The sequence below is a fragment of the Rhinichthys klamathensis genome, unplaced genomic scaffold (genome assembly GCF_029890125.1).
Source record: "Rhinichthys klamathensis goyatoka isolate OS25496 unplaced genomic scaffold, OSU_Roscu_1.1 h1tg000717l_1, whole genome shotgun sequence".
NCBI lineage: Eukaryota > Metazoa > Chordata > Actinopteri > Cypriniformes > Leuciscidae > Rhinichthys > Rhinichthys klamathensis.
The window spans coordinates 66,600-79,876 of NW_026607132.1; the positions used below are offsets into that span (position 1 = coordinate 66,600).

General features: G+C 45.5%; 1 protein-coding gene across 1 annotated transcript in view; it reads right to left on the minus strand.

Annotated features, from left to right (window-relative positions):
• tek (TEK tyrosine kinase, endothelial) overlaps positions 1 to 13,277 on the minus strand; it is a 47,025-nt gene that overhangs the window by 16,286 nt on the left and 17,462 nt on the right. The window contains exons 4-13 of the mRNA XM_056242255.1: positions 12,967 to 13,119; positions 12,422 to 12,553; positions 10,124 to 10,261; positions 9,337 to 9,459; positions 9,096 to 9,241; positions 8,854 to 8,998; positions 6,422 to 6,580; positions 4,206 to 4,340; positions 3,796 to 4,071; positions 3,052 to 3,417 (exon numbers count right to left, since the gene is read on the minus strand). Of these exons, the coding sequence (XP_056098230.1) occupies positions 3,052 to 3,417; positions 3,796 to 4,071; positions 4,206 to 4,340; positions 6,422 to 6,580; positions 8,854 to 8,998; positions 9,096 to 9,241; positions 9,337 to 9,459; positions 10,124 to 10,261; positions 12,422 to 12,553; positions 12,967 to 13,119 (1,773 nt within the window). The remainder of the gene's footprint in view (positions 1 to 3,051; positions 3,418 to 3,795; positions 4,072 to 4,205; positions 4,341 to 6,421; positions 6,581 to 8,853; positions 8,999 to 9,095; positions 9,242 to 9,336; positions 9,460 to 10,123; positions 10,262 to 12,421; positions 12,554 to 12,966; positions 13,120 to 13,277) is intronic.

Below are 13,277 nucleotides of genomic sequence, written 5' to 3' on the forward strand. Positions count from 1 at the left end.
TGGCTGAGGACCTGAATGCGTTTTACTGCAGGTTTGAGAATCTTAGATTCACACCCACTCTGATCTTCACTTTACACACTCACCAGCACCTCCTGCAACCCTTCTCCACCTCCTGCGCTTCAGGTGTGTGTGGAGGACGTGAGCCGGGTCTTCAGAAAACAGAAGACTAGGAAAGCTTCAGGCCCAGATGGTGTCTCAGCTGCTTGTTTAAAAGCCTGACCATCTCACCCCAATCTTCACGCAGATCTTAAACAGATCACTGGAGCAGTGTGAAGTTCCCTGCTGCTTCAAACGCTTCACTATCACCCCGGTCCCCAAAAAACCCCAAATCACTTGACTTATTAACAGACCTGTCGCTCTCATGTTGTTTAAGTCGTTTGAATGACTGGTGTTGGCCCACCAGAAGAACATCACTGGACCTCTGCTGGATCCTCTTCAGTTGTCTTCAGAGTAAGCACGTCTGTATATAATGCAGTCAACATTATATCCTGCAACATCTGGACAGACCTGGGACGCAAGGATCTTATTTGTGGACTTCAGTTCGTCTTTCAACCACCATCTTCTATCATTAAACTGACCCAGTTTTTCCTGCCCAGCCCAGTCTGTCAGTGGATCACCAGCTTTCTGACAGAGAGGCGGCAGCTACTGCGGAAACTCACATCCATGACCCTCACTATCGGCACTGGTGCTCCTCAGGTGTGTGTTCTCTCTCCACTGCACTTCTCACCTACACACATGACTGCACCAGTCTGCATATAGACAAGAGTTTGAACAACTGGCTGTCTGGTGCAGTCACAACAACCTGGATCTGAACAAGCTCAGAACAATGGAGATGATGGTGGAGCCCCTGCTCTCCTCCTCTCAGCATCATGAACAGCACTGTGGAGGTTCCTGCACAGCACCATCTCTCCGGACCTGAAGTGGGACAATCACATTGACTCGGCCCAGCAGAGGTTGTACTTCCTTCGCCAGCTGACACCGCTTTACTCAGCCGTCATTGAGTCTGTCCTGTGCACTTCTATAACTGGTGTGGTTCAGCCACCAAATCAGACATCAGGAAAATACAAAGCTGTAAAGTGGCTTTGAAACAATCTGTAATGTAAAAAGGACTATATAAATAAATGTGACTTGACAAAGGACAGGACTGCGGAGAGGATTATTGGTATCTGCTCACCCTCCGGACCTGTACTCTTCCAGAAAATCTTCACAGACTCGCTCGTCCCGGCCACAGCCTGTGTGAACCTCAGATCACTGCGCACTAGAACATCTCGGCACAGAAACAGCTTCTTACCACAGGCTATTTTCCTCTTGAATAGTTAAATGCCTTCCAAGTGCAACACTCCACTGTTTAGTGCAATATCTTTGAAAATTCATTTAGTCCTATTTATTAATATTATTATTTAAAATAGTCACCTTTATTTATGTAGTGCTTTTTACAATACAGATTGTTTCAAAGCAGCTTTACAGAGATAACAGGAAAATAATACAACAAAGTTTGTTTCTAGAAGAAAATAGCGTCACAGTCCTACTGTAATAAATATTACTAAAAAATACTGGAAATATGTTCATTATCTGTAAATGTATATCCTAACTAAACCTATATGCGTCTTATTCGTAAATGTTATTATGTGCCTTGTTAAATTTATATGTATAGACTGGAGGCTACAATACCATGGTAAATTCCTTGTGTGTGCAATAAAGCTCTTTCTGATTCTGATTTATAAACAGTAAGTGATCCGTGTCTGTAGAGGGCAGTGTTACTCTCTCAGTCTGTACAGCCAATCTCATCTGTGATTCTGTGGTTCAGAAGGATGCTCACTTTAGTCAACCTACATACTTAAGGGAACACCCAGAAATATTCATTCTGCCATTTACTTCCCCATATGACTTACTTTCTTCTATGAAAAAAATTACAAATAAATAAGAAAGCATTTCTCAAAATATTAAATTTTTCACAGTCAAATAAAAGTAAGGTTTGAAAGACATCAGGATGAGTGAATCCCGTCGGAGTGATCGATCACTTAAAGTTCCCACTCGGCAGCAGTCTGTACAGAACGTAGCATTGTTAACCACCACGCAAACCACGCTAATGCAGGCTTGGACGCCCCCTGCTGGCCAAAAGCAGTTAACTCAATCCATGACTCCTTTTGACATGATTTATTACCGGGCGGCCCGGATTAGTAGACAGAAACAATTATTAAGCACAAATATCCACGCATTACTCAAAAATGGAAAGAAACAAAAGACAAGAAATCCAGTACTCAAAGTTTGAACAAGCTTACAATTTCAAAATGGAAAAAGAAACCTCTGATGAGGTGGAAGACCCGGCGCGGTCGCACACTGAATAAGCTGCGCCGGACAACTGGTTTGTGAATCAGAAATTGATTTCAATTCTTGAATCAGATACTTAAGGTCAGGAATTGGATACTTAACATTTCTGTTCCACTTATTGATTCATCTAGGCCTAGTCCGCAAATACGAATTCAATTAAGTTGAACGGACAAATAAACACACAATGATGTCAAAATATCCTCATATAGATGTTGATCTTGACTGAATAACTTTTGTAACTTTAATAACAAAAGTTTTTTAATGGTTTTTTAATTTCTTTATTGGTTCTTATTTTATTACTGACTGTTTAGTTGTCTTTATCAATGTTTGAAATATATAAAGTCGTTTTTGCTGATATTTCTGCCAAAAACATGGGCAAGTTCCTTGTGTAACTAGGCTGCTGATTTTTGTTCATTTTGCTGAAATAATGTTTTGCAGCAGAAAGACAGTATGTTTGATAACTAAATGAATGTATAACTTCTGATGAATCCAAAACTGTACCTTTGAGCAGAACGTACCATCCTAACTTTGCTTAGGGCCCCCAAAATGGTAAACCCGCCCCTGTGTACAGCGCAACATCAGAGACAGTTGGGAGTTTCCAGAATATGTTCACGCATAAATACACTGCTTCACTTGAAAACCAGATTCTGACTTCAGTAGTGGAAGCTTTTTGAGATGCACTGGATGAAGACACATAGGAAGGTTAGATCTCAGACTCACGTTTGCTCTCCTGCGGGGTCAGCGTCTGGAGGATGACCTGTGGCCGATCCACACTCTCTCCCACGTTGTTGAGGGTCCAGAGCTCCAGCTGGTAGGTGCTGTCGGCCCTCAGGCCCCGGAGCTGGAAGCTCATGCTGGTCTGGTCCGGCTGCACGCCGAGCTCCACCAGCATGAGCTGGAAGCTCATGCTGGTCTGGTCCGGCTGCATGCCGAGCTCCACCTGCTGGCTGTAGTCCTTCTGCTCCGTCTGCTGGTAGCGGATGACGGCTCTGGAGACGGAGTGACCCTCGGACACACACCAGGTGATGAAGGCTGAGCTGTCACTGATGTTAGAGGTGGAGATGTTGGCAGGAGGAGGAGGAAGCTCTGAAGGATCAACGCATAACCAATGAATTACCCCCACCAAGTACAAGTGCTGCTTGTGTACATACGTACAGTGCTATACTGTATATGCTTCATTGTTTGATCGCCTGTAAGTGTAAAATATCCCATCGCACAACTCTAAAGTGCTCATTGTGCACAATAAGGCATCAACTTCATGAGTTTCTGTGAAGTCTCTCTCAAACAGTGTGTAATGTGAACAGAACTGTAGAAATCAATTGGCCAGACCCGGGTGGATGAGAGACATCAAGAGAGCTTTCAGAGGAGATATAGATATACAAGTTTAAGAAAATATCCAGGTAATCTTCTGTAACCGTAACGAAAGGAATCCATATACATGAGGAGATTTAACATCATGCTTACGGTCGCTGAGCGTCCAGGCGCTGGCGGTGGGACAGGGCAGATCTGTGGCGCTGCTGGTCGTCGTCACCCTGCACTGGTATTTGTGTCTGGGTTTCAGCTCGCTCAGATGGAGACTGGAGGAGTTTGACACGAGCTGGAATCTCCTCACGGTTTCTGAAGCTCCGACCTGCTGACACGTGACCTCGTAACCCCAGGTGTCGTCGGCAGGAGCCGCGTCCCACGACAGGACCAGCGAGGTCTGATTGACAGGCGTCAATTTCACACCCACGAGCGGCTCTAAGGACAGAACACACACACTTTAATATCTCATCATTTGGTGAATGTTAGATGTGGTTGAGCGTTAGTAGGGTTAGGTTTAGTTCTTGGGGTTAGGGTTAGGGTTAGGGTTAGGGCTTAGGAAGAGTTCTTACCGAGCCTCTGTGTGGAGAAAGTGGCTTCGGGCCCGTGCTGGCCGGCTCCTCCTGGTCCGCGGCGGCTGAGCTGCACCAGTGTAGTGTAGTCCATCATGGGAGAAAGATTATCCAGCTTTACCAGAGAGCCGCTCGCTGTTCAACACACAGCCAAATGAGTCTCTTTTTAATTCATATCTGGTATCGACTCAAACATCCAGCAACAGATTCACAGACTGTCACATATTGGGTATGAATTCCACACAGCAAGAATAATGAGTCAATGACAGCGACGTTTGGATTGTTTTCTTATTCAGAACTAAACAACACTCTTCCCAATGATCTTTGTGGAGTTTTGTTTTCTTCTTTCGGTAGTATCACTCTGTCTCTCTCTCACACACACACACACACACTCACTCTCTCTCTCTCTCTCTCTCTCTCTCTCTCTCTCTCTCTCTCTCTCTCTCTCTCTCTCTCTCTCTCTCTCTCTCTCTCTCTCTCTCTCTCTCTCTCTCTCTCTCTCTCTCTCTCTCTCTCTCTCTCTCTCTCTCTCTCTCTCTCTCTCACACACACACACACACACACACACACACACTCTCTCTCTGTCTCTCTCTCTCACACACACACATTTGAATGCTTTTATTTGGATCTGAAAGACATTACAAAGAAAACAAGATCCAAATACTCTGGGAAGGGTCTTTGACAAGGTGACAGGTCTACAGTTCATGGCTAACATACTTGTACAAGTCTTTTCATTTATAATACTCGACACATCAAGGATAAACAAAACATCTCCGTCTCCATATCTGCATGCTCCCTATGGTGGCTGAAACAGAGCAGAATTTTGCAAGCCTTTTTGCCTCCTTTTTTTGCAGCCCCCCTAACTGCATCCCCCTGATCACACTCTTATGGACATGGCCTAAACTTCCAAATACCAAAATGATTAATTTACAATTGTATCCAAGTTGGTAAATGAGATCTACCAGTGGTTGATATTTCAATAATTTGGAATAGTAACAAGTGTCCATATACAGGTCAAAACAGCAAGCCACTTCAAGGATACACACAGATTTCATACCCTCGTTTACAATTACAACGTCAGGAGTATTAGGAATGTTTTTAAAGTACTCACTGTCGGATGTGTTATGATGAAACCAGTTCATTTGTACAGTGCTATGCATGTAAATCTTACTATCATGTCCACAGGTTACCTTATGCAAGTCCTTTGCAACCAAATCAACCAAACGGTCGTGTCTGGCCACATAAAGTCCTTTATAATTGTAGCATCCATTTAATATGTGAGCAACCGTTTCATTCTCCTGCTGAGTTGGATGTAATATGCAGTAGGGTTCATGCTTGGATGGATACCATGTTGCCAAATTATACTTCGTTGGAAGACACTGTAGTCTTGCTTTAATCATAAATATTAGGATTTCATCTGAGATTGAGGGGTTTTTCAAGACAGAATGAGACACTGAATGGTCGGCAAATTGAAGTAGTGCAAGTTTTCCTTGTAGTCTGAGACTCGTCCAGTGCTGTCCGTTTTTAGTCTGTCTAAGATGGAGTATTAAAGCTCTTGCGTGTTTAATCTGTAGCTGGTGAGGTGTGCTGTCTTTATTCAGGATCGCCAGGGTGGAAACCAGCGGATCAGTGATTATGTTGTCGTTGAGAGCAACTACTTCTCCATCAGGTCACACACACACACACACACACACACACACTTTGTATACTGTATTTATATTATCAATACATATCTGCAAAGATGATTTTCCAGTCCCTTCTATTTGCATTCTTTTCACCTTTGGAAACACTTATGAAACACTAGTTGCACTGTCCTTCTGTTTGTGCCAGCACCAATAAACACATTTAGCTAATAAGGGAAAATCCTACATGTAGTGAAACACAAACATCAGATGCGGTCAGTGATTCTGGCCTTTTCCGCCAGTCTGAAATGAAAGGGTCTTTCCGGAGCAATGACTTCACCCGCCTCATTCTTCTGACTAGTCATAATAAGTTCTGTATATGACAACCATCAGAAATGTGTTCAGCTCATCAGATTTCCATCATCTTTTTGTAATCTATTGCACAATGGAATTATTTATTACACTAGACAGCTTGCCAAGAGTAACACAGTGACCTATAACCTCGGATGTGAAATGTTCCAGCTGTTTTACGCAGAAACAGACCACACAAAAACACACACATTGAGAAACTCCGAGCACATTAAGCTCCGTTACCCTCAACGCTTCTCCATGTGGATGCGCTGGCCCGCCGGTAGACGACCTTGACCGAGGTGACTGGTCCATCTCCCGTGAAGGGATCCTTATCGACCTGCAGAATCAGGTGATGTGGACCGCTGCCGTTCAGGACGGGCCGATTCTGAGCCTGCGGTGGAACTGACACAAGACAAGACTTATGATTAACATGTGAAACGGCCTGTTAGATGGCTTGTTCTGGAAATTAATGCATGAACTATTGCAAAAGTAAAATAAATATATTCGCTTCTCTCTTGATATTGCTTGTTTTATGCCAGTGATCTCCTGCTTTAGACTGCACACACGTTCTACATTAGAGGTCACTGGTTATCAGATCGCAGATCCAGTCCCAGGATCCGGGCTGCAATCCATTTATTTACCAATTCACAGAAATACTAACATAGGGCACTGATAGCTGAGCCATCTTAACATAATGAAGGACCCAGAAGTCACATTTACCATGACAAAGTGTGTTTACAAAGACTTTTTATTGTGGGACAGAGACGGCAAACATTATTTTAATCACAATCAGTCTAAATGCCATGAAAATATTGTATTTGCACATTGTGCAGTTAATGCTCGATGTGACTGTTTGTGTATGTTAACAGCATCTCAGACACGGTGGAACCGGAGCAGGAACAGATTTACATGAACGTCAGAGCATTTGTGTTTTACAGTATTCGCATGAAGAGAAGCCTTAGGAAAACACTGATTTCTGTCCGTCCAATCGCTCAGGTTCTAAGCCAGTCAGAGCCATTTTTAACACCACTGTGAAAGCACACATACTTATCACATCATAGACTTATTATCATAACCTAATCCCCTTTCTCGGTTTAGTATTTTTTATGTTTTACATGCGAACTGTAAAAGAAAACCCAGCAATCTTTTCTTGGGGAGACTGTTTTGACAACATATTGTTGCATACCGTCCCAACCGCTCTACGGACGATGGAATTTCCTCCACCCTCCACCTGGCTCTAACCCACCTAGAAAATAAAGACTCCTATGTTAGAATGCTGTTCATTGACTTCAGCTCGGCATTCAACACAATTATTCCACAACAGCTCATAAATAAACTAAACCTGCTGGGCCTCAACAATTCCCTTTGTAATTGGATCCTGGACTTTCTTACCGGAAGACCTCAGTCAGTCCGTGTCGGCCACAACACCTCGAGCACTACCACACTTAGCACAGGTTCCCCACAAGGCTGTGTGCTCAGCCCGCTGCTCTTCACACTGCTGACCCACGACTGTAATGCCAAGTTCAGCTCCAACCACATAATCAAGTTTGCTGATGACACAACAGTGGTAGGTCTCATCAGCAACAATGATGAAACGCCCTACAGAGAGGAAGTGGCACAGCTGGCTGAATGGTGTGGCACTAACAATCTGTCCCTCAATATGGGAAAGACAAAGGAGGTCGTGATAGACTTCAGGAGAAACTCGGTTGACCACCCCCCATTGACCATCGACAGCTCGACTGTGGAGAGAGTCAGCAGCACTAAATTTCTGGGGGTGCATATCACAGAGGATCTCACCTGGACCACCAACACCATGTCACTCTCCAAAAAGGCACAACAGCGCCTACACTTTCTCCGCCGGCTGAAAAGAGCAAGCCTCCCTCCACCTATTCTCGCCACATTCTACAGGGGCAACATTGAGAGTGTGCTGACTAGCTGCATCACTGTTTGGTACGGGAACTGCAGTGCTGCTGACCGCAAGACCCTCCAGCGGACAGTGAACACAGCTGCAAAGATCATCGGTGCCCCTCTCCCTTCCATCCTGGACATTTTCCTTACACGATGCTCCAGCAAAACCAACAGTATCGTTAAGGACTCCACCCATCCCTCCCACAGTCTCTTCCAGCTCCTACCATCAGGAAGACGGTTTCGGAGCATCAGAGCCCGCTCCGCCAGATTGCTCAACAGCTTTTTCCCCCAGGCCGTGAGGGCCCTGAACTCAAACTACACCCGCTGAAACCCCATGCAAACCCCTACCTCCTGAAACATACTAAGACACTTTACAAACTATGCACTAGACACTTTACACACACTGCTGCGTGTATAAAAAACAGCTATTATTATATTATATTTTCATGCACTACTGTACTGTTCCCCAACCAGTTGCTTGACAAACAATGTTTATGTCTGTTACATTTTTGTATGTTTGTACTTATGTAGCACCGTGGTCCTGTGAGGCACGACATTTCGTCCCACTGTATGTTCCCACATGTAGTGGAATGACAATAAACCTCAACTTGAACTTACTTTTATAAAGTATTATGGCTGCCTGCCACATTAAATAATTACTATTAATAATGGACATTGCTAACTTCAAAGCCATGCCACATTTTGGCGTTTGAAACACTTATGTTATAATTGCTGGGAAAGAAATGGAGAAGGTTGAAGAATCTCACCTTTGACATTCACTATAAAGTCCTTCTCCTCCTGAAAGTTTTTGGTTTTCACCTGACACAACCAGCGGCCGGCGGCAGATAAAGTGGTTTTCTCCACCCTGAATGTGGACGTTGTTTGATCGTTTTCTGTCTGTGTGTCCACTGCCTGAGAAAAACAAGAGACTATCAGATTTCTCAGAGATTAGAGGAGATAAACTCATGCTGAAACAGAGTAATGATGATGTCACTGCGATCCAACTCACATAGAGCTTGGATTTGTCGGGTTTGACCAGGGTTATTTCCCCGTGTAACGGAGCGGGCTGGCCTGACGCAGAGCAGTTGATCGTGTTTGTGGCGCCTGAGTTGAGCTCGATGTCTCTCAGACTGCTCGCGATCACAGGTCTCATGTCTTTCGAAGAAACCACATGCAGACATGGATTGAGGCCGGGAATCTCTCAGAAACACAGGACAGTTTCGCTCGCTTTGAATTGAAATGATTTTCACCTTGTCTCTCACAGCGAGCTCCGTGCCTGCCTGGACACACACACCCTCTGAAGCGATTGCATTCGCCCCGTTCACACACACATTTCTGTTTACAGTCGGCGCCGTAATAACCAGACGGACAGGCTGAAATCAGAAGACGTGTCCTCAATATATCTGACATATATTTTAGTCATCATAATAATACAAAAATATCACTTCTTAACAGATTAAGGTTGTAATGAAATACAATTCACATTTTATTTCATTAAAATTACAAAAGAAAATATATATATTTGAACTGTGTTTATTTTCATTGCACATAGCATTTCACTTCAGAACATCTTCAACAAAACTAGTTCACAGTACTGCCATTATTAAAGCTGCAGTCGGCAAGATTTTTTGATCATATTCACTGAAACCAGAACAACATAAATCAGCCTAGAGGCGCTTCTTGGCGCTACTTGGAGCCTTTTTTTTTTTTTTTTGCAAAAATCCACCGGTCCAATCACCGCAGGGCTGTGTGAGATCTGACTGTCAATCACAGTTCGTACACACGCCACAGAACCCCCCCCCCCCCCACTCGCGCACGTTACATATACACGCACTGACGAGCACTAACTCGATGGGAGGGGCTTGTGGTAGTGGGGGAGGGGCATGAGAGTTGCAAACATTCAACATATTGGCTAAGTCCCCTGAATCTGCCAGACTTGCCGACTGCAGCTTTAACACCATTTAGCCAGTAAAATGAGGGATATTAAACAAAACTACATAATGAATGTAGAACACATCTGGTGTGTGTTAAACTCACCCTCGCTGCAGTTCAGGCCCTTCCATCCAGACGCACAGGAGCAGCCGTACGGGTCCCTGAGACAGAAGACCAGCGATCGGCAGAGGCCGTCTACACAACGCTCCTTACAGCTGGGGCCAAAGCGGCCCTCGCCACACACTGACACGAGAACACACACACACACACATGAGAGAACACACGACACTCCTTACAGCTGGGGCCAAAGCGGCCCTCGCCACACACTGACACGAGAACACACACACACACACATGAGAGAACACACGACACTCCTTACAGCTGGGGCCAAAGCGGCCCTCGCCACACACTGACACGAGAACACACACACACACACACACGAGAGAACACACGACACTCCTTACAGCTGGGGCCAAAGCGGCCCTCGCCACACACTGACACGAGAACACACACACACACACACACACACACATGAGAGAACACACAACGCTCCTTACAGCTGGGGCCAAAGCGGCCCTCGCCACATACTGACACGAGAACACACACACACATGAGAGAACACACACACACATGAGAGAACACACAACGCTCCTTACAGCTGGGGCCAAAGCGGCCCTCGCCACACACTGACACGAGAACACACACACACATGAGAGAACACACACACACACACACACACACACATGAGAGAACACACAACGCTCCTTACAGCTGGGGCCAAAGCGGCCCTCGCCACACACTGACACGAGAACACACACACACACACACACACATGAGAGAACACACGACACTCCTTACAGCTGGGGCCAAAGCGGCCCTCGCCACACACTGACACGAGAACACACACACACACACACATGAGAGAACACACAACGCTCCTTACAGCTGGGGCCAAAGCGGCCCTCACCACACACTGAAACGAGAACACACACACACACACACATGAGAGAACACACAACGCTCCTTACAGCTGGGGCCAAAGCGGCCCTCGCCACACACTGAAACGAGAAAACACACACACACACACACACATGAGAGAACACACAACGCTCCTTACAGCTGGGGCCAAAGCGGCCCTCGCCACACACTGACACGAGAACACACACACACATGAGAGAACACACACACACACACACACATGAGAGAACACACAACGCTCCTTACAGCTGGGGCCAAAGCGGCCCTCGCCACACACTGACACGAGAACACACACACACATGAGAGAACACACACACACACACACACATGAGAGAACACACAACGCTCCTTACAGCTGGGGCCAAAGCGGCCCTCGCCACACACTGACACGAGAACACACACACACACACACATGAGAGAACACACAACGCTCCTTACAGCTGGGGCCAAAGCGGCCCTCGCCACACACTGACACGAGAACACACACACACACACACACATGAGAGAACACACAACGCTCCTTACAGCTGGGGCCAAAGCGGCCCTCGCCACACACTGACACGAGAACACACACACACACACATACACACATGAGAGAACACACAACGCTCCTTACAGCTGGGGCCAAAGCGGCCCTCGCCACACACTGACACAAGAGAACACACACACACACACACACACACATGAGAGAACACACAACGCTCCTTACAGCTGGGGCCAAAGCAACCGTCGCCACTCACTGACACAAGAGAACACACACACACACACATATGAGAGAACACACAACGCTCCTTACAGCTGGGGCCAAAGCGGCCCTCGCCACATACTGACACGAGAGAACACACACACTAACACACACACACACACAGACACAACACAACGCTCCTTACAGCTGGGGCCAAAGCGGCCCTCGCCACACACTGACACGAGAGAACACACACACTAACACACACACACACACAGATACACACACACACAAGAGAACACACAACACTCCTTACAGCTGGGGCCAAAGCGGCCCTCGCCACATACTGACACGAGAGAACACACACACACACACACACACACACAGATACACACACACACACACACACACACACACTCACACACAAAAGAACACACAACGCTCCTTACAGGTGGGGCCAAAGCGGCCCTCGCCACACACTGACACGAGAGAACACACAAACCCACACTTCATCCTCATGAGAGAACACACAACCATACACTTCATCCTCATGCTCTCGACACACACTCCACAGAAGAGAACACATACCTAACCCTAACCCACATTTGAGAACCTAGCCATAAAAACCTGTCGAAATAGGGTCTGATTCATAGAACGATCATGTTAACATTAGAACTAAATACATCCCTTGTAATAAACGGGTCCTCTCTGAGTATATTGGCAAAGAATATGAGTGTTACCGGTTTGACAGGTGGGTCCGTGAAAGCCTGGAGGGCAGATGCATTCTCCCGTCCCGTCGTGACACACGCCTCCATTAGCGCAGGGCAGACACGGTTTCGCACAATTCACGCCCCATAAACCGGCCTTACAACCTGTTAGCATAACAACTGACCGTTACACAACATAAGCGTACATACTGCTGGGATGTAACAGGAACTTCAATTGACAGGGGAAGATAATATGAACATGATCCTTTTCTACACATTCAGCAAATGGTTTAAAGCAACCTAATTGTGCTGGCGTGTCCAGACAAATGTATTAGGGCTCCTCCCACAAACTCCTAAAGAAACACTTAACCCAATGGATTCGCCAATAAAGACATTTTACAGTGCAACTTACAGTGAGGAGCAGTATTATGAATCTTTATGATCATGACACATTCAATCTCAAATATTTCACAGTCATCGCTTGTAATTTAAATGTCAAGTGTGTACTTTTTGCACCATTAGAGAGTGTGTTCAATTATTGTGGCGTTAGGTAAGAAAGCATGAACTGAAGGACTTACTCCTGACAATCAGTCGGGTTATTGCTGAGCTGAACTTAGCTTTAGAAATGTAACGGATGGAATATAATCCAGCATGACTTGCTTTTGTGTTGGTTATTGGGAAATGAATTATGTCCATAATGTCTTCTTTGGGTGATGAGTGTTCAAAATTTCCTGAAAAACAAACAAAAAAACAACAGCTAGAACCACAAAAACATGCTTTTCAAAACCTTCTCTCATCTTAACCCTCCTCCTCCATCAACCCTAATCACTGACGACTGCTGCCACATTCTTCATTAATAAAACAACCATCCTCTGCAGATTTTTCAGAC